The sequence below is a fragment of the Eucyclogobius newberryi genome, unplaced genomic scaffold, assembly GCF_026437365.1.
Source record: "Eucyclogobius newberryi isolate DKJ021-1_F unplaced genomic scaffold, fEucNew1.0.hap1 SCAF_13, whole genome shotgun sequence".
NCBI lineage: Eukaryota > Metazoa > Chordata > Actinopteri > Gobiiformes > Gobiidae > Eucyclogobius > Eucyclogobius newberryi.
In genome coordinates this window covers 27287779-27314828 of record NW_027315757.1, presented here as the reverse complement: position 1 = coordinate 27314828, position 27050 = coordinate 27287779, and the positions used below count along the sequence as shown (strand labels likewise).

General features: G+C 38.8%; 1 protein-coding gene and 1 long non-coding RNA gene across 2 annotated transcripts in view; one reads left to right on the top strand and one right to left on the bottom strand.

Moving 5' to 3' along the window:
• The window catches only part of LOC140358394 (uncharacterized), a 181962-nt gene that overhangs the window by 45310 nt on the left and 109602 nt on the right, over positions 1-27050 (top strand). The window lies entirely within an intron of this gene.
• Positions 8605-27050, bottom strand: part of gcgra (glucagon receptor a) — a 45723-nt gene continuing 27277 nt past the window's right edge. The window contains exons 2-14 of the mRNA XM_072443209.1: positions 21526-21671; positions 20932-21028; positions 18985-19092; positions 18820-18914; positions 18653-18747; positions 17871-18060; positions 16506-16665; positions 16324-16384; positions 15638-15707; positions 14218-14306; positions 13978-14122; positions 11915-11956; positions 8605-10733 (exon numbers count right to left, since the gene is read on the bottom strand). Of these exons, the coding sequence (XP_072299310.1) occupies positions 10458-10733; positions 11915-11956; positions 13978-14122; positions 14218-14306; positions 15638-15707; positions 16324-16384; positions 16506-16665; positions 17871-18060; positions 18653-18747; positions 18820-18914; positions 18985-19092; positions 20932-21028; positions 21526-21579 (1482 nt within the window). The 5' untranslated portion in view covers positions 21580-21671 and the 3' untranslated portion in view covers positions 8605-10457. The remainder of the gene's footprint in view (positions 10734-11914; positions 11957-13977; positions 14123-14217; positions 14307-15637; positions 15708-16323; positions 16385-16505; positions 16666-17870; positions 18061-18652; positions 18748-18819; positions 18915-18984; positions 19093-20931; positions 21029-21525; positions 21672-27050) is intronic.

Below are 27050 nucleotides of genomic sequence, written 5' to 3'. Positions count from 1 at the left end.
ATTTTGCTTAAAATAACTGGTTGAAGATGTGTGGAGGAGGTTTCAGCTGCATCGTATCGTTTAATGGAAAGAAACAAGACAATAACAAGTAGAAATGGAGATGTTCGTGTTGCTAACTGATTCCAAGTGCTTTCATTTTAAGTAAATCTTTAGTTAGAAAAGTATTAACTGCATTCATTTTGTGGAGTTTTATCATCTTTTGTGGAGTTTTATCAATACCGGGAATGTGTTTCCATTCCTGGTATTATTTTTCTTCAAAATGTCCCTCTACTGTCCCCACATTTCTCATCTATCTGAACCCAAAAATAAATACTAAGATAAGTCAGAAGTGACCCAAAATGACTGAGGACAAACTGTCGGTTTCAGCTTCCTGTTAAAGGCAGTATTTTGAAGACACAACATTCAAAAGATAGGATGTTTCGTTTTAAATTGTTAATTACTATGGCAACGGTCCTGATGTTTTGTCAGTCTGAAAACCTTGGATGAACAAACTGCAGTGTGTTGACCTTTTTTCTTGAAGCACCATTATCAAATATCTACTATGTGCTTACTCTAGGTCACTCAAGTACTAAAGTTACCGTATATGTTTTGATTTGAATACATTTAGTTTGAAATGTGAAATGAACTCAAAGAACAATTTAAAAACAACTATAGAGAACAATAGGGTTGGGCAATATGACGATAAAAAGAAAACACATTTCCTCATTTATCAATTGTGATTTAAACCTATTCAAATCAAATGCAATGTCATTCCATATAAAGTTTGTGAAAATTTAAACAATTGACACTTCAACCTACATAGAAATGACCAAAGTTTGAACTCCAAACCACACAGACCGGCTGAGGACCTCTCAATCAAAAAGCTGATCATTTTACGATTAGAAATGACAGAACAGAAGAAGATCAACACCATACATGAAATACCTCTCGCTTGCTCCAGGGTTTTGACTCACACACTAAACCCAAAACTCAACTTTCGATTTGTATTCACACAGGACACATTTGAACTAAGGGCAAACAGCTTCAGTATCCATCAAAACTGACAGCAAGACAAATGTAGCTCAATGCCAGTCCATGATGAATAATAACAACAATAAGAATGTAACATCTCCAACCAAAAAGCCCCCGCTCTGTCACTGAACCACACTGACTGTTATCACTGTTGTGTGTCCCGGGATGTGGGGCTGGGGCGGCGTCCGTGTGATGTACAGTACCCTTTAATGACTCGCAGTTAGGAGACAAACGAGGAGCTCTCACGGAAATGCATTGCTCGCTCTGTGGCCGACTTAGCAGACCGTGGCCAACTGAAGATTGATGAAGCCGAAAAGTCGTATACAACAACTCGCTGGAAGTCTACACGAGTTGCAAAGACTGCAAGCAAGTAAATAAAGTGTGGAGTTAGGATGGATGTGCATTCAAAGGTGGGGGATTGGTGCGCTCTATTATCATTTGGAAGTCGACGAGTTTTATTAGGGCTTAACACATCAACAACTATGATCCATGTTTTAATTTAGCAATTTACCTTTTTATAAAAAAGTACAATAATCCCAGTCTGTAATCTCAAAGGTTTTGTTTTATGGTGTAATTTGATTTGCAAACATTTTAATTCAGTGTTAGTATTAGTAATTGATTACCAAGGGTAATTTCTTAAACACGCATGAAACTCACTTTAATGAGCAGAGTTCATATCATTAGCATTGAGATGTGTTGCATCCGGTTCATCCCATGTGTAAACAAAAGCTGCATAAATTCACTGCAGGGCCATCTGTGCAAACTTTTTAGTGGATATAAAATGAAGCCAACTTCAAAATGAATCACAAATCATGTTTTGCTGCTTACATTTAGTTGTAGTGTTGCTGCTAGATCCTATTCTATTCCCCCGATCTGCTGATCATCTTGTCAGCTAACCATGTGACCTCATGTATTTAATACCAACTGAAAGCACATTGGAAAATGTGTTTTATAGCTGTGCAGCACATAAAAAAGCAAGGGTCATTTGAGTCCATGATGTTATTCAGCTCATTGTCTCATTTCTCCAATACAAAAGCAAAACAACATTGAGATGAATTTGTGGATCCAGACCAAAGTCAATTCTGTCTTTTTGGAGACAAGTAGAATTAAAGGTTCCAGTTCCATTTGAGTTGACATGAACTCTTCTTTAGCCTTATTGTTTGTGTGCTTATTTTCCATGCTGTAAACCTTTTCTAACTAACTTACTAACTTTTCTGGTGGAGGGCCCGCCATTGTCAATGGAGATAATAATGGTTTGCCTAGAATGTTACACAGTATGGCATTAAACAATCACTCGACCAGGCCAAGTTACAGATCTGTGTAGAGTTGCCTTATCTTTCAGTATATATTCTTTTCAGCAATAAAAAGACCTGTATAATTGAAAAAAGTAAATGCCATACTATGGAACATTCCAGGCAATGCAATTACCTCTCCTTAGAGTCAAGCAGGTGACAAACCCTCCTCCAGAAATGATACATTGTATACCTTTAATATTGTGCTACACAGACAGACATTTTAATCAGTCAAATCGCTGTTGAAGCTCTTCTAGTGTCGAGGGATTTGGACTCACTTGCGTTAATGAGCTGATTCTTATTCAGTGCAGACAGATGGCCTGTTTCACCTGAAACCACCTTCTATAAATGCATCTAAAAGGTAATAGTTAACAACAGCTCTTGTTTAGCCTAGAAATACAATAAGTAGTTAATTATTGTAAACATTAGTCCCACAGGTATTTATCAAGTCTCAATTTGCAGTTATTGTGATCTCATTTCCCTTATGTTTATGTCTTTACTTATGGCTGGCATTTCTGTTTACATGTTTAAATGATTACAGCGCATTTAAGTATATCCAAGAGTTCCCTTTCAATCAAGCGCATTTGCAAAATGGCCAATTATCTTATAAATACCATTTTAATTTGAAAAGGGTCTTTTCTTAGCTTTGTGTAAAAGGGACTGCTGGTGAAAACAGCTTTGTCTCATTGGCAAATTGGTATTTATTTTTCATTTTGGCCCATTGGTTTTGGACGGATTATATTTAAACTCAAAACTGGGGTGAAAAGTATGAGAGAACATGCAAATTGCCTGGAATTGATCTTGAATGCAGCAGCATGCAGCCTTCATGGACCACTATCATGCTGCACTGCAAGATTGTGTTGTTTTTTTGCAACATTCAAGTAACAAACATCATTTAAAGGTGCACTATGTAACTTTTCTGGTGCAGGGGTACAAAACGTCATCTGCTTGTCTCCATGGAGATGCTATTCGAATGCTTCACTGTGGCTCTAAACTTCTATCTTGCATGTATTCATATACAAAGTGTGGAGAATTCCATGCAAAGCAATAATATCTCTATTTGGGCTGAGCAATGTTACAAAATAATTGATAACAATGATTTTCTTTGAATTGATACATCTCTTGATTAAAAAGCTATAGACAGGAGACGAGCAGGGGGCAGACTCTCAATTTTGATGTGAACCTTACATTTCACTATAACACCGCTTTCAGTAGATACACAATGAAACATTTGGGGGGTTGACCTGATTGCCATTTTGAATCTTAAGACAGTGTTCTGTGTTGTGGTTGGTTAAGGAAGATTGAAACAGGAAGCTGCCCCTCGAGGCGACACCTGTGACTGTGAGCATAACAAACCAATGAAAGGTTACAGTGCGGTCGTACAGTCTCATTAGGGAGGTCACTCGGATGTCAAGCTGTACATGCTGCCTTTGACTTCTGCGGGTACGAAAATCTATCCCATTTACTCAGAGGACAGGATGTCCACAAAATGTCCATAGGTTTATGCACAGTTACTGCAGTAGAAAGGAGGTTTCTATTGGAAACAAACTTGAGGGTTGTACTAGTAAATTCTGTTGACATGTCCTTGGTCACTTCACCCACCTCGCCTCTGGTGTACCTGTGTGTTTGTTAGAGCGAATGTAATGTCAAAGTAAAATGGAAAGTAGCCCGTACTATCCGGCGTGTTTACCACATTTGTATAATGCATGTTCGGACATGCACTGACCCGACCAAACAAATTCATGAGACAAGCAGGTGGCATCCCCTCCATCTGATAGACAAAAAGCAAATGTATCAATATGAAACGAAAAATAAGTCCACAAAATGCAAACTGAAATGAAATCTGTATTTGATATGCATTATTAAACCACTGAGCCTGACTCGCCTTATGTTTTTCTATCATTTCAAAATCTGCTGCTGATTTTGATGAAGACAGATGAGGCTTCTGTGAAAACTTAAAATGTGCAGTTGGATCTCCACTTTTCGAAGAAATGCATTAGCCTGGCGTACTTGGCCTCTGACAGCAGAGAACCCACAAGCAACATGGAGCCTGGCTTCTTCACCCTTTGGGAACTTTGCCATTGGCCATGATCCTTCATTCTCTGCACAGAGAAGTTGTAACGCAGACAACAGATTTTACCAAGAGCCTGTTTGATTTGAATGTGATGAAAAGCAATTTGGAAAGGTAAGGCTAAGGCTGATACACAAAAGCAAAAGATGGAAATAACAATTTATCGCAGACCTCGGCCTGCAGCAAGCACATTTTACAAATGTATCGCTTGCTCCTGACTTTGGCAAAGTTGTAGACAAACACAGACAAAATAATTTCATAACAAACAAAAAAAGGCTGAATTGACTTTTTTTATATTTGATATCCAGAAGAAGAAAGGGAGCGTCTATTGTTTCACTTGAACAAATATACTTGCCCACCGATACGAGATTGGCAGTTCGATGTTTCATTCATAGATGTACATAATTTTTTGCCATGTGCCCTGTCACCTGACTAAAGCTTGTCAGATTGTTATTGGCTTTCTAAATAAAAAACAGGGTTGAATGAGCAGCAACAGTTTTACTCAAACAATTCTTATGGTCAGTGAATCCTTACCTTGCACAGCAAAATTAATTCTAACACTGTGACTTCACAAACTCACGTGGGATCTAATCCTGCTTCCGCAATTGAGCCAACTAGAGATGAAAGCAATCCCAGGGCAGCAGTGTGGTTTGGGCAGAAGGCAAAGGTGAAGTGCCCAAACGAACTAAAACATGGCAACGTCCACTTTTATTTCAGTTTGATAATTGCACAAAAAAGTCACATCGGTCTCACCACTTAATCCCTTTGTGTTAAAGTTTTGTTCGCTCATCCAAGCCTTGAGAAAAGGTTTAGACTTGAGTCATTCAAATTCCAAGTAGAAGCAAAAATATCAGCGTAAGAAAAGGTATTTTAAATAATTGCAGGATGAAGGCAATTCACCGATCCATTTAGCCATGTGCATTGTCCATTTCAAGTTATTACTGTTAATTTGAGTGAATGATTATATTTTGCATTCAAAGATTCCCGGAAATATGGACTGATAAAAAGTCTTGCAAAGCTTTATAAGTGGCAAGAAAGTCTGCGTAAAGATCAGCACGAGACACGACGGATCGTCAGCGACAGTGTCCATGTTGTCCTTTGCATTAATCGCACTTCTCTTGCTTTGATGCGCCGCTGTCAGTCATTTAGTGCTGGTGCTTCCGCTCTGACCACCATCGCCACCACACTGTCTGCCAGATTGGATTTATTGAGCCTATTCTGCGTTTGATGGCTTTAATCTGATTCCACATTAAGTTGATTTAATTTGTTTGTGAGCCAAGCGTGAGTGAGGTGGGGAGGGGGGCGGCGCTGACACATTATACAGCTGTGGTGGTTTGGATGGAATTTCAGCGTCTATGTTACATGTTGGATTTAGTCACACTGCCCTGCTGCACGTGGACACCCATGGGACCCAGCACTGCCTGGGCGAGGTGATAAGGCCCGGCTCAGACACGGCTAATGAACCCAATAAACTTGACTGATGGGTACACACTCCTACCACCCAATGCCCCCGTCTCCCTGTATCCACCAGAAGAGAAAAGTACTGTGGAGGTTTTTATTCAAAGCTCCAGTATTTAGCGTTTTAAATAGCCAAAGTTTGTTTGTTTTTAGCATGTTTTATTGCACTTGAAAACCTCACTGTGAGCAGGCTTGTATCTCCACTAACCTGACTCGTACTTGGCATGGAGGTTGCTGCTTGTCTCTGTGGAAATGTTGTTCTTTTTTGCTTTAATATTCCGCAGTATGGCATGAAACGTATCTATCGTCATGGAGAATGTTTAGTAGAATTATTATTTAAATGTTCTGTGTCCATAGAATCATGCAGATTACGCCTCCAGAATGTCACATACTTAAAAAATCCCTCAATACAAAAAAACAACAACAACATCTTATTGTTATTACATTTGTATTGATTTATTTGTATTTATTCTTTGCAAATGCACCTGCAATTGAATATGTATGTTTGATAACTTAGTGCGGAACATTCCAGGCAAACAAATAGCATCTCCAAGTCATGAAATCAGAATGGTCCTTAAAGCATTTGTCCAACAACTGGAGGGTCATTGGGTCAAAGCCCAGCCACATACTGTTTTTGTGGGCACAACATCTTCACTCCTTCACTCACAGCATGTGTAAGCCTGATCTAACAGCATGAGCAGTGTTGGCTTTGACAACTACAACTTAATTTAGAAAGAAAGACTGAAAACAAAAATGCAGTAAATAACCTTCACTGACCAGTCCCTTCTATTACATAACAGGTTGTGTTCATATGACATTAATAACATTTCAGAATCCATGTAGTTTAAAACTGAGCTGGAGATAGGTTAGTTTAACCGTTAAAATAAAGATATATTATGTTTTTTGGTTAATAAATCTGTTACTACTGGGCCTAGCCACATGAAACAAAACTGGCACAAAGTTGAATATTTTCTGGTGCCATTATTCAACCCCGAAGACGTGATTGTTGTCAGTTAAAAGGACTTCATTAGCAAGGACCACGCCAAAGATGCACGAATGACAATGATTTATTGTTAAGGGATGGACGCTGGTGATCCATGGCATCTCAAACTGCAGACCAATGGCTGGGACGAGAGGCTCAGGGTGGGGGCTCCATCTCGACGACCTGCTCAGCCAAAAGAAAAGCATACGAGGAGAGGGAGGGCGGGTCCAGAGGCGTGAGGCTGGCGTAAGAAGTCTTCTGGGTAATAGAGGTTCACGGACATCAGTTAACATATTTGAACAGCATTTGAAGACATAAGATTAAGATGGCACGTTTTTGGAGCCAATCCCAAACAAATAATGATAAGGTTCAACATTTGTGGATCATAAATTTGGATATTTCTTTCAAAAACAGTGACTCTCCTGTATATATAGTGAAATAACACTCTATTACTATTAAAGGCATAATTGAATATCACTTAACGCAATCTCAAGATGTCAGTGTTGTTCAATAGTTGTTCTTTCCTACTTTCCCACGTATGAACTGTTTATTTAAATCACCCCACACTTTCAACATTTAAAAGCCTTTTAGCTAAAAAATAAACTGGAATAAACCCTTTTTTTTCATTTTGGATGTTTTCATTACACGGAAATGGTGCCTTAACTTTCTTTTCTTTGGATGCCTCCCCTTTCCTTAATTTGTATTATTATATTGACCTATTTTGTTCTCTCTGGTTTTTTCTTGATTGTTTTTGCTGTTTTGTGTTTAATATTTGAAAAACCATTAGATAAATAGCTGTAAGTGCGCTTGCATCTCCACAAACCTGCTTGTCTCAATGGAAATGCTGCTCCTTTGGTTATTCTAGTTCACAGCATGGCATGAAACATAACTTACCTAACTCCATGACGAACGATCCCAAATATGATCTCTATATCCGGGACGTGCCACCTCCAGAAAGTTACTCAATGTTGTTTTAATCATGTCTGGGACTTTGTGATATGGACTTTTTAAATGGATTTCAGTTTACTTCACTCAAACTGAACTGCAAAAATCAAGATGTGAACTCCAGAACAGAACATTAGCATGACAACAGGAAATGACACGTCTTCTCCGGGTTGCGTGACCTTTGCTGACATGTCATCTATGCACAGCTTGGAGGGATTTGTCAAGCTGTAAAAAATTAATCTCTTCATTTATTTTCTGACTTCACCTGAACCGACAACATTATTTTGACTTTTCCCCTGATCCACCTTATGCATTATGAAGAGCACTAAGAAGCTGTTTGGAGCACTAAGAAGCTGTTTGAGCGCATTCCTTCATCTTGAACCTTAAAGTTGTTAAATTATTTCTGGCAAGAATAAACCTGCTCTGCACATTTGTTTATTTTCCCCTATATGTAACAGGGAAAATCTATTTATCAAGTGGTACAATGTGGAAAGGTCATTCATGTTTTGTTTTTTGTAGACTTTAAAGCAAATCACTTTTTAAAACGTGTTAGTTTGACTGTTGAAAGCTTTGCGTGGCCTTCTAAATTCACGCTAAAAAGGATTGCAATGATGTTTTAAGACCTGAACATCAAAAAAACTCCTCTCCTGCCGATGCCCTTTCGAAAAACGTTACAAAAATGCTTTCATTGATCTGAGTTCCGCCTGAGTATCTCGTGCTCACACAAGACAAACGGTGCGATGAACTATGGAGATTGTGGCCTGAAATGATATACGACCTCTTGAACTTTCTGTGCTCCGCTGCTGTAAACAACATGACAAAATGTAAGAGACGCCACATTCAGATACATTGACATAATTTATTTTTTTCTTTCAGCATTTGGACATTTTTAAGCAGACACAATATTAAAATGACATTTGTTAAGAATTTTTTTTTTTTTTTACAACAAATACATACTGCACACTTTTTTAACAAGAAAAATATGCACCGCCTGGGCCTTTTAGTGAATACATTCAGACAGAACCACTTTGGTCCACAATGGGGAGTGACCCGAGCTGCTGGCTTCAGTACACACACGGTCACAGCTTGAAAGACATGTTTTATTTTAAAACAGAATTACAAATATATACTATACCCATATAAAGTAGTATATCGCTCTGGACAAACACAGCGTTTACCTTTTGAGCAGCAGCAGCAGCAGCAGCCTCAGTGCGTCTTCAGATCACCATATTACACAAAAAAAACATATTATTTTTGCATTACCAGCACCTTGTTATTATGCAAAGCTATTCTATGCATGGCGTTATATGTTGTAAATTTAGCTCTAAGCGTCCTGTCTCGACACAAAAATAAGTTTCCACGTAAAATATGAGCAATGGCATGTCTTTTGGGAATGTTCTAAATGTGACTGCACATAAACAGCAATAGCTAAGCATCACTCTAGTGGCAAAGCTGCATCTCACCTTTGCAGTTTATTTAACTTGAAAATGCAGACCAAAACTTGCCATTCGCAGATACAGACCTGCGTGTCTTCAATACACATCAATCAAATAAACTCAGCTCAACGAACACATTGGCAACACCACTATAAATTAAACATTGTGCAAAGTTATACAAAGTCAAGTTAAGTTTGGCCAAAAAAAACTTTTTTTTTTTAGCACTTCGCAAAAGTACCACTGCTTTTTAAATGCAATTGCTCGAACCAGTTTTATTTTTTTGTTCTTTGTTCAACCGGGAGCGTGCATTAGTTTTTCTGTCGGTGATATCAAAGTGACGTCTTGCACAAATCGTAGCTGAATGATTCACGAATTAAACGCACCGATTCAACCAGCAGCCTATATTTAAACACGCTGGTGTCATAGGTGACATGTTGCATCCCAGTCAGCGTGGCCCTCATCCTTAATGCATGTACGCTTTTACAGGCCAGGTTGATCTGAAGATTATTTTTAATCTTGAATCTAGTGCATCTAGCTGGATTTTGAGGCTGAGCTGCATACACTTCACCAGAGCTTATGGCACATTAGCATGAAAAGGGGGGAAAAAAGAACACATTGCTGCCAAAAGATGCTGTTTCTGTTCGCATTTGAATGAGACGTTCGCATATAAACTACCTATTGTACATCAAGTAACTAAGTAAAGCCATGATTATTGTAGCTTACGCATCTTTGATCCCATAACATCCCATGACCTCTTTTTATGTCATGCCAGGAATGACTTAGGGAGAGCAGCTGCCAATTTCCCATTGGACTGCTTGAGCAACACGGTTCACCTTCATGAGGTACACATAACATACATAACTTATTTTTTCTATATTTCCGATAAACACATTTACCATTTACAGATCAAGCAAAGCCAAAAAATAAAATAAAAAATACAATTCTCTACTGTCCTTAAGGTCTTTTGTTTGGTTGAATGCAGTCGCGCTTGCCTCTGGTACCACAATACTGCTCACACGTCTGAGAAGTCTTATGTCGCAGTTTGAGGATTCCTATGGTAAAATAAAAATGGCTCATCTGTTTTGATATCTTGTACGGCGTTGTTCAGCATGCGGCGGTCTGTGTCCTTATTGACAAAACGAACAGCCAATTCCTCCCCGTGTGGCTGTCTTTTCTATTCTTGTATTCAGAGCAAAGTGTCTTTCGATGTGCACTTCTCACCTCTTCACGGGGCAGTCGGGCCAAATCCACTCGCGCCCCTTTCAGTCCTCGCAGCTGCCCCCGTCGGCGGCGCGTTCTTGTAAGGGGTACACGCACGGGTCTTTGCTCTTGTCCAGGCCGTTGTGCGATTTCGACACCAGCGTGTGCCGCTCCTCCGGGCTGCACAGGGAGGTGGTGGTCTCGGGCAGAGGGGCCACGTGCTGCAACAGGCTGCCGGTCTTGGTGTTGGGCACGTTGCTGTACGTGTGGCGGTACTCTTCCTCGATGTTCCTGCCCAGTTTCCAGCGCTTCCATTTTTTCAGGATCTCCGACTGAACCTGAAAGTGAACAAGGCAAACTGTGATTGTTTACTTGGCCAGGCTGCAAAAGAAAAAGTCAATTTCAGCAATTCTATGAATGTTTAGACTGTAATTAAGTAGCTCAAAAAGTGAATCATAAACAATAAGAAAAAAAAACCCTGCATAAGTTCATGTTATTATACTTTAGGGCCTAAACGCACTGCACTGTAAATACTGTAAATAATAATAGTGTTCTAGTGCTATTTTTGTTATATTTCCACTAAAGTTGTAAGTTTGTGTACGTGCAACTATCTGTAAGTGTGAAACCAGTGTGTTAATCAGTTTTGTGAATGTGTAAAATAATTTGTTTATCTATATTTTAAGCAGTTCACATGTTTTAATATTGATAATTTAATGGCTCTATTCTTTTTTTTGCTTGAATTAAAATATAACATTTTCACACGTTAAGGATTTAAGCAGTTAACTACAAAAGTCACAGATTAACAAAAAAAAAATACAAATACGACTACATATCTCAGACAAATCAAACTGCACATCAAAACATGCAAGGTTGACTACGCAAACACAAAATAACCTTTTTGCAGAAGACCAAATAAAAATTGTATGTGTTGCCGAGCAGTAGTATTTTCTGCATATTTTGTCAGTGATTCAGTTTCCTTACGCTCATTTTGACACTTGCAGACAGACAACCAGCTAGAGTAATATTATTCTTTCCAGATAGGTAAAGTCACTGTCTGATTTAATCCCGGTTACGTGTGTTTGGACATTAAGAGTGAAAGGGAGCCAGACCCACAGTAGCATGCAAAGTCCTTTTGGAGTTTTGCTAAAAGACCCAAGGCTGATCAGACTGCATAATAATCACATGCTAATGGAGAAGCTGTCTTAATATTATAGCTGGCAGGTGAGTGGGCTGAACAAACAACATGCCAAATGTATTCTGACATGCAGCGACGTAATGGAGAACTGTATAAAATATATGAGCAAGAGCAAAAAATCATCAACACAAAAACTTTTTCCATTTTCATTTTCAATAGCAAACATTCATTTCCCAACTCTCTTTATGGGTGCTCCATCTTTGTCACAGCAGGAAAAAGCATGATAAATTGTGCCCATTTTTGATTGTAGGAGAGAGAGAAGCGTGTGTTTGTGTCTCAGGCTTTACCTGCAAATTAAGATTTAAAAAAAAAAAATGCACTTACCTCTTTGTTAACAAAGCAGTACAAAATGGCCACCAAGAGACCCTGTGGAGACAATATGTGAACGTTAGATGGACAAACTGCAGTACATAAAAAAGAGTTACAATCGCAATCTATGTACTACAAAAAGTGTTTTGTATGTTTTATTTGGGTTGTAGGATTGTGTGTTTGCTCTCTGAGTGGCCAGTTTGGTCATTTTTGCCGAAATGTTGACTGAAAACTGTAATAATCCAGTATTTAACCAGGAAATCCCATTGAAAAGTGGTATGCCCTAATCAGCAATATAACCCATAACCTCGTAGGCATAACATTAAGCCAATAAGAAGAAAGTAGGTTATAGATACATTTAAAGACATCTCTCCTTCAAACAGCTCTCACAGTGGAGTGCATTAAGTCTTGTCTTAAAACCAACTTTTTTTTTGCGTTTTTCATGTATATATTTGAATCATTACTTCCTTTATTTGCTCTTAATTTTGTTCTGTTGGTTTTCTATTGAGCTAAAACGTATTTTCAATGCACCTATTTTTATATTTCACCACAAGCAACACTTCGTAAACAGCTTCTTTTCAAATATGCTTCAGATATAAACTGAATTGGTGTCAAAATGGGCCAACAGTACAAGATTGAGGCATTTTAGTTGCATGTACAAGTTAAAACTGTAAAAGCTCGATACTGAAAGGCCAGTGAGTGTAATGTAATGTTGGTGTTCATTCACACTAAATACTGAACGTTGGTCGTGACGCACATTTGCTTTTAATGCTCCAAATGAGTCCCAGAGCAGTGCGTAATGAGTTTGACTTTCCGCCGGTCTCCTCGTCAAAACAACCCTCTGTCGGTGGTTCTCTTCATATGTCCCTAAGGCCAAAGGTCGCCATCACTGTGTCATCACCGCGAGTCAAAGCTAGTTAGCCGCGCAGACAGCATGTAATCTTTATGCATCCTGACGCCAAAATGGAAGCACTTTTTAATTGGCAACAAATACAGCTCCTAGTGCCGAGAGCAACGTAAGCACAACTGAGAGAGATCAAGTACTCGCTGCCCTTGGATGTTGTGTTTGTTGGTCCAGCAGCTAGTGACAGACTGACGTATGGCTGAACATATACACTGGGACAATATATGCAAATCTGCCGCAAAGCTCGATCATTGCTATAGACAATAACTACGTTTGGAGTAAATGGGGCCCAAAACATCTGTAGAGTTCACCGGGTCGCCGTCGGTCATGGAAAAAACAATGTTGGTTGATGTTTTATGGCTTGAAATACATAAACATAATCTAATATGATCAAACGTGTGCAGAGAATAAATTAATTTGACTGGTCTCATTGTATCCTATTAAGGCCGCAGTTATTTTATTACTTGGTTTACGGATTTTGAAATGAAATATATTGCACAGGTGGACGGAATATAAATATAAATATAATTTCAATTTCAAAAGATGTTTTCTTCCGGGTTTGCCCAAAACGCACCACGGGAGGAGGGGGGGGGGGACGCGGCGCGCAGGAGCGTGTAACAATAGATTTAGCGTGTTTTAGATGAACAGAACTGACGCTTAAGTGTGCACCCTCCCCCACCCACCCAGTCACAGCAAAACGCGCTGAATAAAATGTGGTAAACAGGTTTAAAATGTGTATTTGGGACATAAAGGCGCACAGCAGACAGAGAGACGGGCGCGCATGCTCTCACCGGGACTGCGCACAGGGACAGAGCAGCTCGGAGCAGCTCTCACTTCTGCAGGAGTTTGGCGAGAAATTGCTTCACGCGCTCTTATCTTTTGACTTAATACCGCTTTTTACATTAATGCTATTTTGCTTTGTCGGCGGTACTTTATTAAAAAAAAATGATAATAATTAATTTTATTTATATTGTATAAATCAATAATCTAAGTGTGGCGGATCCGTAAACAAAGTAATAAAATAACTAAGGCCTTAGATGCAAACTCCAGCGATAAAGGGTCAGCAAAGGAAGACATTATTACTTTTGTGGATGCTTCTGCCATTTCTGCAATGGCAGCTTGGAATGACAGATGTTTCATGCTGACAAGTAGAAAACGTTTTTGTTTTTTTAACCTGAAAAGAGGAGAAGAACAGGTCGACAAAGAGCTTGGTGAGTCGTAGCGTGATGGTGCTGGACGTGGTCTCATCGGGGACAAATATGAAAATGATCTGATGGATTCCCAGCAGCGGGATCAGGGTGAGCGTGGACTTGGCCAATCTGAAACAAAATCACATGAAAGCGCCATCACATCAAATATCAAGTATATCAAATGTACATCACGGAAAATGAGGAGCCGTTTTTTTGAGCCTTACCTGAATTTGTAATCAGAATATCTCATCTGGTGCGCTCGCAGTTTTGAAACAAGGATTTTGATTATATGAATAAATATCAGGAAATTGATCTGCAAAAGTTAGACAGAGCAATTATCATGTTTTTGAAGTCCTCGCAGTCAATTCAACTTTATTGCTTTCGTACCGGTAATTGTTTTTGAATTGACGTTATAGAGCGCGGTTAAACGATACTACACTCAGCGTCTGGCATTTTCCCAAACAGTAGGTGTCCCTCTGATGAAGATTATCTGTGATTTATGACCTTTAATCCTCAATAAGACAGCAATTTCCAGCGTGAAATGTGATTGCTGCTGAGCCTTCATGTCGGCAGGGGCTACAAGTGTTTTGTGTTGAAATGGTTTGTTTGTAAAGTAGTAACACATTTCATATTTGAAAGAATGCGGTTTACAATGAAGGGCGGGGAGCACAAACGCTTTTATTACCTCGAGAAAGGCCCCAATAAGGCGAACGTATAATGAATTACTTCTACCAACAAGAATCGCTGGCACCTACTCCTGCTAAAACACAATGTAAAAACAATCATCTATTTTGAGCATATACTTCGATAGGATGCCCGCTTCTCCTGCCAATTGTATCGCCGTAGGAACTGGACGTACTGTTCATACGTAAACGGCTCATTCCAAACAGATATGTGTACGTGGAAGTGCTGAGACCAGCGCAAAGAGGAAAACGGACGAAATGGGAACCAGCCCTTCTCATAACGGTTCAAAGACAGGAATTCCTGCAAGATACAAAGCACTTAACCAGAAGATTAATGTGTGGAAAATATCCGCGGCGTTCTGTGTAAGCGATCTGGACATAAGTGCGGTGATAAATAGGACTCAAATACAAGCTTAAGTGTGACCTTTATAGAGTATTGTATTAAGAATATGGACCAGACGGTATCAGAAGAGGAGTGATCGAGAGGTTTTACTGAAGTACTTTCAGAAAGAAATGTACATTACTGTGAATTATAGCAATAAAAAGGTTCATTTTCCATCTATAAATCAATGCCTGAATGTAACTTGCAGTGGAGCATAGTTACGTGCACATTACCAGACAAAGCGTGAACAAAATAGAATCACACTGAACACATAAACCCACAATGTAGAAGATTAAACATAAGCAAATTAAGGCCAACACTGAGACAAAAGTGAAAAGAACATGAGACTGTTTTTCTTTGTTCAACTTGTATTCTACGCAAATATAAAGTATATTATGCCTGATGTTATGCCTGTGGCCTTTTCTTGTCATGAATAAATGCATCACTTTAAATATTGTATGATGTTTGGATGATAAATGAATTCCCAAAGAGGAAATTGTTTGATGAATGAATGTAAAGTTTGCTAAAAAATCTTTTGTCAAAAACGTCCTAATTGATATAACTTATAGAGACTCTTACCACAACAGCCAGGAGGATTGGGGAACGTATTATCCACCAGAAATGCATGTTTATATTTTGGCCCCAACATCTGTAAAGCAAGAGGAACACTGTGAATGTCTAGACCAGCCAGGAACCTGCTCTGTTTTATAAGCACTAAAGAAATACACACAGCAAAAAAACATGACAAAGTAAAAGCCTGGGTCTTCCTTAAGGGGAGCGCACAACACTACCATGTTTAAAGTCTTACATAACCATACAATGCTTTTTGGAGACAGGAAAGTGCATATTCACAAAGCCTTTCCACATACATAAAAGAGTGAAGAATACATCATTATCTAAAAAAGGAATACAGTAAATAACTTAACGAAATATTGATACATCAGCACGGGTCAGAATGCTGCTGGACTTTCCTGTTTTTATCTCAGCTACACTGACTGAACCACAGTAATATGTGTGACCATATAAATGTGTTTATGTTTATTTCTTAACCTATTAATAATGTATTAATGTATGCAGAAGTATAGATTATGGTAAATGGTAATATCGGACAGCAACAATTTAAATTAAAGTGTTGTTTTCCTGGTCTTTGCTTGCATATTGGTTTAGGTTTTTGAGCATTATCAAAGGACATTAAAAAAGCTTTTAAATTGGCTTCAGTCCCCCAATTAAAATATGGCAAGTAATGACTTAATGGATAAACTTACTCTTGATTTTCATAAAGGTATTTCACCGTGACCCATGGCACAAGGAAAATGAGCGGCGTCCCTGCAAGAGAAAGTAATTGCTTTTTACTTTTATCTCGTTTGTTTTCCATTTCATTACAACAGAGAGTAATGTCTATGTCTAATAATTGAGTTACACCACAAACATTTGCCAGAGCTCTTACCCCAGCCGATGCACAGGTATATTTTGAAGTAGTTCCTCTCTGTAAACACGGTGATGACCAGCAGGTTGTGGAGGTAGATGCCTTCAACCAGGAGCCAGTAGCTGTTGGCCATAATACTGTACTGCATCATAACTACTGCGACCCGGCAGCCAATCGTGGTCTGCAAACAGAGGAGCACGCGTTGAGTCGATACACATGAACTTGGACACTGGATCGGGGCAGATGGGGGCTTCTTTTTCGCCTCAGGGAGCTGCGTTTGAGTCCAGATTGTGGAAAAAATGCTCTGTCTCTCTAGCCAGATGTGACCCTCTGACACTCAACTTGTGTGACTGAACCTCACCCTGCAACACTGCGCGGCTTTGCTACTGAAGTGTTAATGCAGGAAACCATTTGACAGAGAGTGCAATCATTTTTCAGTGGGATATTTTGCTGCCAAGATAACAATATGCACATGTGCTGGCTTGGCTTAGGAAAATGGAAAAAAGTCACATATTTTTGATATATATATTGTCTGGGGGATCACACTGTGTCTGTTTTTGATCATTTTAAATAGTTTTAATAATAGATGATAAAATCCATCCATCCATCCATCCATTTTCTACCGCTTGTTAAATCGATATTCTAATTTTGCATATGAACAAAACAACAATTGAAATATTATATATTTTTTATAGATTTCTCACGTCTAGCCTCGATTATTGTCCACACTAAGCAAAAATGTTGCTCTTTAAGAATGTTCTCTTACTCTTATATGGGGAATAGGTGCAAGATTTACCATAGTATATCCTAATTTTCAGAGTAAATCTCCAAAACTCCACATGTTGCAGGATGGCCCAGGGGTTAGGCACGCATTCAGGGACAGAGGCCTGCCTCAGTCCCAGCTCTGACAATTTGCCAAATGTCACTGGCACTATTCAACACAATTTTTTGTAGCTTACAGTCCTGCCTAATGGAGCTCCACAGTCCCAGAAAATGTCATGTGTCATTTATGCCATGGGGAGTTAAAAAGCAGCTCTGTGGTAACTAATGTCCAAGACACGGTTGTTTTCAGTCCAAAAAACAACTAGGCAAAATATTTGAATAACTTTGCGTTTAATAACATTTCAGATATATTTCAAATAAGGACCCCTATGGAAAAAGTACTGAACCAAGCTAAAATGTGTGCCCCTTTTATGTGATGTTTTTAGTATTGTTACTTGTTCAAATGAGTATCTATTTTCGTTTTTAAATCACTCAATGTCCTTATCCATTTTTCAATATATTGTTCTCAAGGACCATAGCATATTTGACTGTGCAGTGATACTGATTCATCAAACATCTACATCTACAGTGTATCCAGTCTTTAATCTCTGGAGCTGCACTGACCTCATTGTTGACCAGCATCTCCACAGGGGGCATGGATGCCCGAGGGAACCCCTGGTCCTGGTCACTGCTGAGGTCTTGTGACACGATGTTGGCGTCCACCAGAGCGTCTTTGATGAGAATGGACAGGGCTCGCAGGATGAACGAGGCAAACAGGTTCATGTGGATGTTGTTCCTCATACAGTGGAGTTTTCTAAGAGAACATCAATTGTTTCACATGTTTTTCAAAATATAGAACATTTATAGAAGGCGTATTATGTTTAAATGTATCTGACTCATTACTAGCTATCTTAAATTCCAAGGCCCATAGCTTGTCTTCATGTGCATACATTTTGACACAGCTCTTTAGCATAAGTTTGCGATTGATAACATACAATACACATACAGCCCACAGCGGTCTAATTTTGTCACAAATAGTTGCGTTCACAATACAATGTGGGAAAACAAAGGTCACTCGTTGGAATAAAGTTAAATACCAGTTATAATATTTATAACCTAGTTGTTGTATTATTAAATGGTAATAACGTTTGTCAAAGTTGTTGTATGATTGAGGAAAAAATGTGGATATGTAAGGGCTGATGACAGAAACAAATACATGTTTCAGTTTGTTTCTTTTGCTAATTGAGATTTGAGAGAGAAATTTAGTTAATTTCAATCAATCAATCAATCAATCAATCTATCTATCTATCTATCTATCTATATAGCGCATTGTTCTTCCTGCAAATGCAAAATATGTCTCTGTATTTTCAAGTATTACAATCTCGCAACGGAAACAGTGCCTTTACCTGAAAAATATGAGGATTCCGAGCGCCAACACCAAAGCCACAAACGATAAGGAATAACCCACTGTGTACATAATCCGAATGTAGCTGTAATAGTGCTGCAAGATAGAAAAACTGTGACAAAATCTGAAAGCCATTCAAAAACTGCACAAACACACGCAAACTCGTACCAGGCTGAGGTCGTTTGAGTCACACTCGCTGGTGTTTTTGCTGACGACCCACTGACCGTTCCCGTCGCACTGCTTGTAAATCATGCCATTCTGAACTACACAAAACAAAATCGACACAATCTATGTTAAATTGGTCTCTTTGGGAAGCTGAATGAGTTTTCTTACCTTCGTCAAACCAGGGCAGATACCAGGGACAGGACACACTGACCGTTGTGTTGGGGAAACCGTCGGGCCAACAAGCGTAACCATCAAAGGTCCTGTTACAAACTAAACCTGAAAACAGACATTACACAGGGTTTTAAAAAGGGGATATATTGTGCAAAAACAAGTTTGAGTTTTTAATCATTTTATACTTGTTTCCCTTTTCATTGATCGACGCAAAGTTGTATTTAGAGTGATTAATAATACACGTTTGAGTAATCGTTGTTCCTTCTGCATTTGCCTTGAGCTGAGTATCTTTCACCATTTTTCAGATGCCAGTATGCTATTTGAAATTGTTTTTGATACAGTACTTTTTTCCTTTTTCTGTATTCATAATTACAATTGAGTACAAAACAAAACTATAACTATACTATATAATATGTTCACAAAGACAATTTTGTGTTCTTTGTTTTCACTATGATGCATTGTAAAGGGGCAGATGGAATTCAGTGTCGTTAATTTCAACCAGAAGTCGCCGGACATTTTTCCAAAATATAAAATAATCCCCAAAATGTGTCAGATTATAACTAAAATATTTTTCGGACTACAAATCGCAACTTTTTTCATAGTTTTGGCCGGGGTGCGACTTATACTTATATTTATACTTAGGCCTTAGTTATTTTATTACTTGGTTTACGGATCCGCCGCACTTAGATTATTGATTTCTACAATATAAATAAAATAAATTATCTTTTTTTTTGTATAAAGTACCGCCGACAACGCAAAATAGCATTAAATTAAATGTAAAACACGGTATTAAGTCAAAAGATAAGAGCGCGTGAAGCAATTTCTCGCCAAACTCCTGCGGGAGTCTGACGGAGCCACTCCGAGCTGCTCTGTCCCTTACTTATATGTGATATTATTTGTTATTTTCACACTTGCAACTGCATTTCATACTCCAGTGCAATTTATGTATGTTTTTTTCTTCTCTATTATGCATTTTTTGGCTGGTGCGACTTATAGTTTGGAAAATACGGTATAAAAGCAGGCAAAAGCATCATATGTCTTCTTTAATGTTGTGCTGTTTTTGTCCTTGCCATTCACCGCAACAGGAACTCGTTTGTGTCCACTTCGCACAGGAAAACTGTAATCTTGAATTCAAAGACTCTAATTTTGATGCCGCACCGCACTCGTCTCCTCTGGTCGTTGTGAATACTCAGCCACAGTCATTGTAAACAGTGAAATTAACTTGAAATAATGCTGAGAAGAAGATACTGTGCGACCGCATCTTCTTTCCTTGAAGCATTTTTGGGGTTTGACACAGCACATTGTCTCTTGCAGTCATTTGCGTCCTAATTGTAACGGACTAAACTCTTTCCAGTTCTCCAGGCGAGAGGAGATTTAGTTCATAGTTCACTGGTTTGAAAACTGTACTAACTTGAGAAGTTAGTTAAGTTTTATTTATGTGACTTAAATCAAGAAACAACATTCAACATCAAAGCAAACAGCTCTTTCATTAGGGTTTGGAATGTGCAAATAACGATAGACATTCACAAAGAAATTAAAGCGCTTGAAAATGAAATAGCTGAGGACACGAGCACTTACTTTTAAGCTCTTGATGCATTTTGCATAATGCCTTGAAATTTGTTTGTTTGAATGGCTTCATGCTTTGACTCACCGACTGGGATTCATCAGTTCTATTGTTTCTTCAAATCATTGCAAAATAGATTACAATTTAGGTGACTGCCTGGAAAAATACTAGGTAGTGTTTATGCTTGTAAAAGTTGTGTATGCAATTTTATGATCTACCGGTAAATAGTCAAAATAAACACTGAAATCACAGCGCCATGTCTAATTAAACCCCCAATCCTTGTACGGTTTCCATGCGAGACGTTTCATTCAGCGCGCAGTGGGCTTTCTTCTATCCCATCGGACCCACATGGTAATCCCGACATGAATCTCTTTTCTCACCGGTGCTGGGAGGATCCCGGCTGTTGTTGCGGTCACATTCTTCTGTGTACAGCTTCCAGTTCTCCTGCAGCTTATCCATGGACACCGCGGGACACACCTGAGCACACAACCAAAACCTGGAACTAAACATAGAAATAAACCTGGAACTGAACCTGGAACTATGGAACTAAACCTGGACTTGACCGTGACTTAACCATGACTCGGGATGTCACAATGTCAAATTGAAACGTTAAATCTGTCATTTTCTTTCATCGTTTCAATTTAATGTGGGATAAACTAGCAGAGACAATACTTGTGGGAATGTGTGCTAAGTATGATTGTATATTGGCCCATAACATATCATTTATTCTATATCGTCTTTCTATTGTGCTGCAAACATGCCAAAGTAATGTTGAGAACACCATCAGTCAAAATGTCGTCCTATGCGTAGGGAAAGTGCAACTGTGTGGACAGTTTGATGCATTGTCTTGTGCGTGTTTATAGGCTTCAACACTAACAATCTGTAGCTCCAAAAGTAAAACAGTGCTGAATGACTGAAGTTGTGTATGTTATCATATGTGTATGAATGTTATGTAATGTGTCTATGGGACCAACCTGGACACTGCAGGAGAGAAGTAGCATTGCCAAAAAGAGGAACAGCCGGGACATGCCGCCCGTCTTGTTGCTGGAGGGGGGCGACTGGGGAATGAAGAGTGGATTTTCACCTCATAAGGGGAGCTTATCGAGGCCCGCCACGCTGCCTGAATGACACAGAGAGACAATCCCTCAAAGCTCAAAGTAAACACTACGGTTGTAAGTCGCCATGTGGACTTAGAGGAAGCTTATGAGGGTGTTCTTTTGGCAATAAAAAGAGTTGAGGATGTAACAATGGTTAAACAGCCAAACAATGTTTCTATATAAGACTTGAGTTAGGAGAGATAGCAATGAATCATGCTCCAATTTTAACAGTGTGCAAACCACAAAGTATAGACCGCTACAACAATTATATATTACTGGCTTGGTAAAAAATACCACACAAGGATTTCATGTATAAGAGTAATGTGATAGATATAGGTGATTGTCATGTGTGATTGATATAGGTATTGTTATAATTAGGGACGTTATAATATAACATTTTATGATTATTGTGAGACGAAACATCACAATTTAACAATCATTCACAATTATTGACACCACAAACAAACAGTAAAATCCTTCATTCAGTTTGTCTAATAAATCACCACTCATCTGTGACCAGTTTTAGTATGTCAAATTTTATGAAGTTGGAAAAAAAAAGGTCACATTTATATAGCACTTTTCTACCTTCAAGACACTCAAAGTGCTTTACATCAAAGAACCACTCCCCCATTCACACACCAGTGTACGCAGACACTGGGAGCGAGGCGGGTTAAGTGTCTTGCCCAATGACACAACAGCAGTATTCACCTGAGGCAGCTGCAATCGCACCGCCAACCAGTGGGTCAGTGGATCTGACCGCTCTACCAGGATGTTAATGTCGGGAGCAGGAAAGTCATAAACAACCAGAAAGAAAATAGTACTGATTCTGATTTAATTATGCTTTCAAAATTGTCACAGTTATTATTTTCTAGTTTTACATATATATTGTGACTGAATAATCAGGGTTATTGGTTAACTGAATATTTTCGACATCCCTAGTTATAAAACCTATGACATATAAAAGCTCCCTGCTGAACACTGGCCACAATAATCCAGGATCTGTTGGGGTTTGGTTGACTTGAATGGGTCACCTACCTGTGTGTTATCGACCGCTGCCACCAGGAGACTCGTCTGAGGCTGAAGATGGAGAACGGAACGAAATCTGAAACGTTTCTGCAAAAAACACCTTGACCATGGAAACATTTTTGGCTAAAACGTTTCAAATTCCATTCCGTTCCTGTTCCCATGATGCTTTGTGCGCGCTTGTCTATTCAAATCGACTTATGTTCCATATTATTTTGAACAGATGTATATTGCAGTTGCAGACTTTCTGAAATAGCAGTTTAAAAAGTTGTCAAGGGGGTTAAGCAAATTGCATTAAAAAAGAATATGAACAGCATAAACCTCCATCAAGGAATTATGGAAACTGTAAGATACTGCCAAAACTTGCTCAGATCGGTGACAATTGTTTATGATCCAAACTCATCCAAACTATGTGGCTGGAAGGATCGCTTTGGGCCTTGATACACCTTTAATAATGCCTTCCACAGATACAGTCATCAATGTGTCATAATTGGCGATGTGGTCTGTGTGGGTGTTGATTCAATACAAACAGTACAGAAACAGTACAAGGAAAAAGTGTATTTATTAGAGAAAACGCAGAATAAACTCACGATTCATAACCAAATCACTCTGTGCCTTCTCCTGGCTGTTGTCCCAAATTCTTACAATCTAAATGAAACAATTAGTCAACTAAAACATATTCAACCTATTAATTGACTAAATGACATGCAGCCTTATTTGCAATAAAGTAACTAAAGGGTTCTAATTATTGATCCTGCTTCACATTTGTGCCGCTTTTACATTCTGCTTTATTTTGTCTTGACCTCATTAATAAATTACACACAATTTAGCCCAAAAATGTCAACATTATTTGTGGATAAACAGCCTTTGGGTCTTGTCTCAACACAAAGTAGCGTTCCACCCGGTTCTGTCCTGGAAGTGGGCCTGGAGATACCATCTAAACCAAAGAGCCTGCTTTCTTAATGGGCTGTTCAATGTAATGACCACAGGATGCAGTTAGCGCTAGGCTCCGCACAGACTGACTGATTACCCTGGGCGCCTGGCGGATCAGCACCACTGCAGCTAAGGTCACTCTAACCGACAGACAATCCAACACGTTCTACCATTTCCATGTGATCCGCGCATCTTCACAATATTTAATTTATCTGTGCGAGAGGTAGAAGGGAGTTTGGGGTAAATATTGTATAAGCCTTGAAGCACTGAGATTTTGGGGTGTTCAAAAATACACTGAATTGAATTTTAGGACCATATGCTGACGTGAAAATGGAATATCAAAGTGGCTGGCCTCTTATACAATTGATTCAAATAATACATAAACTCTCCCCTCGCTCCAAACATAGATTGTTTGCTTTTTACAAGACGCACAGCAAAAAGTAGACAAGAAATATTTACTGGAAGAAGAAATGTTTGCATTAAGGAACTTTTAAATCCAAAATTATTCTACATTATTAGTCAGTAGGAAGTATATCAGTTGCATTTTCTAAAGAATGAATCCATCTTCAATCCAATGAACTATTTCTCACACATATATAATGGCCAACAGTAGGCCCTATAAACATGCTGTTGAACACACACCAATTAAAGTGCCCTGACAAAAAATCCGTGGATAATTTATGCCTCAGAAGGAAACTTGGCAACCCCGATAAGTACAAGCTATTCTTTAAAATTCACAAATTAAACAAAAACTGCAGCAGAGCAAACAGCTGATAATGAGGCCAAACATGAGCGGGTGCCAGTCCCACCGCAGTGTGTTGAGTGAGAGTGTGGTGTAATGTACATGTGGGTGGGCACTGGGCACGTGTAAGTGGCATACAGGTGGTTTTCCAAAGGGGAATCCCATTTTATCGTGCTGACCCTGACACCACACATATGGGCTAATGTTCTCACACTGATCGCTAACATGCGTTTTCATGCAACTTAGGACCAAGCACGAGTACTGATTAACCAAGCCACTATATGGGGCAACGGGCAGGGTGACGAAATAGACACTGGGTTAAAGTGAGGAGACAGCAGTTTGAAGACTGGGCCCCTGACCTACATTTAGACAGGGCTGATTAATTCAAAATGTGCTCTGAGAAGTACTTGAGTGTCGAGCTACAACTACTACCATTACTACTACTACAACTATAGGAACTAAGACACTTTTACAACGGGGCTTCTATTGTGTTCTACAGTTTTCTCTGTCCCTAATGCATTAACGTCTTTTGATGGAGCTGGTTGTGACGTTGAACACCATCATCCACTTGTACAGTAGCACTAATGCGTCATTTTTTTCAAGCGCAACCTCCTCGAGATATTGCACTTGTCTTTATTTTTCTCAGATTTGTCATTCCGTTGTGTCTGATTCAGAACAACAGGATCCACGCTGGTCATTTGGTGTGAGCTGAAGCAGAACTAATGGACATAGAGGTGCAAGACTAATTAGGGCTGTATATTGTGGTGTTATGAGCGACTACCATGCTCAGCACTCAGGTTTTCCACTGTGAACAGATCAATCTCAGCATCCAAAACATGTTGTTTAAGCCCTTTGTGGCCGGCAGCTTTTAATAGGGTTATTGTGCTTTTGTTTGATGCCACGTCAGATTTAGATAAAACCATGACCAAATTACAGAAGAAATATACTTAAGATAAGACTTTATTTGTCCCACAATGGAGAGTGTTGCAACACAAAGTAGGTACAGAAGTAAACAACAAAGAACAGATAACTTATAAAAAAGTTCTTAAAGTTCTTATAAACACTCTTAAGAGTAAAAAGAATAATATATAAATACATACATACATACTTTTTAGACTACGTAGAAATAGAATAGTGTATTGTTTTCGTTGTTACCACGTAGCTAAAGCAATAACTGTACATTTTCAGACACGGCCTTGAGCTGTTCAAGTACCATAACATTTGCTTTGTATTTCAGAGAGAATCTTCCATTGGATTATTCTGTTCCTCAGATACAATTATAAAGTCTAATTTACAGAGATGGATGGAGAGCAGAAGAACAATGCTATCTGGAAAATGCTAAAACATTATGTTCCATATTCAAATAATTCCTCAGCAGTTGAGTTTTCTGCATTATTACATTACATTATTTTCTATTTTGATGTAAACTCATATATACTGTACTTATGTATGTATATAAGAAAGCATAAAACATGCACATATGCGGTAAACTCAGTTTAAATGCTAGACAAAGCTGAAACGTATTAACCTGAAAAACTAAAGCGGTTGATAAGAAACCTGTAGTGGGTTGAAATTAAATTAAAATTTAATTTGTGTTTCATTTGGATATTCTTTTAAATTAGTGACAACATAGAATTTTGAATATTTATTTGTATTGGCCAGCCCAGTATAGCTTGGACAGACAGAGGAAAGCATGAAAGAGGGCTGAAGAGTGGGTTGAGACATTGAGCAAACTGTCTTAGCCTTGTTTTTCCATTGCTTTGCTTTGGGGCATATCGGGTCTTAAGTAAACTAAACCAGCCTGTTTGAAGTGGACTAGCTGTTGAGTACACTTTTGCCTGAGGCGCTACACAGCAGAGCGATGATTGGACAAGAGAGAACGCAGACTCGAGCAAAATCAAGAGACTTCTGTCAATCTACTGTATATTGTCTAGATTATTATGAACAGCTTTATCATTGAAGACACGAGGCTAAAACTGATCAATTTGGTTCATCACAATTAAGAAAATTATAGCAGTTAAGTGTGATTAATAAGGGTCTGTTTTCGCAATTGTCTTTTGTCAGTTAGTTAATCTCTTTTTACCAGTTCTAGTTATAGCCGACAAAAGCATTATAAGCCTTCTTTAAAGATGATATTCAGATGAGTATATTACATTTGCTGCCTCATGTTGTGACTATTAAGGGACTTGGACAGGGCTCTATAAGCTGACTGCTCTTATGCCTTTGGGCCTTTAACGCTGCTGCAGAGCCCGGGGTGTGTGCACCGAGGTGAGGAGGAGTTCAGAGCCGCTGCAACACGCCGCTGTGTCAGACGTTATCTCCTGTGTCCACATAAACATGTCACACATACATCAACCGCCTGTCATTTAAAAGCTCATATTGTCATCAGATATTTCACAAAGTATATTACTTAGTACAACCAACTAGGGTTCGCCGATATTGACAAGTATAAATATATTGATATTTTTTGCAATACCACGATGATGATATGGAATGTTCTAAAATGTTCTAAAATGTGCTAGAATGTGCATGTAAATGTAAATGAGGTTAAAGAGGATAAAGCACAAAAGCTGAAAGGACATTAAAATGAACCACCAAAGTGCAGAAATAGGCCTTTATATCCTTTTTAGGAAAATTACACTAAACGTTTCTGTCTTCTTAAAAGTCATTTTTAATAGTTTTAATTGTATACTCCCAGTATTTC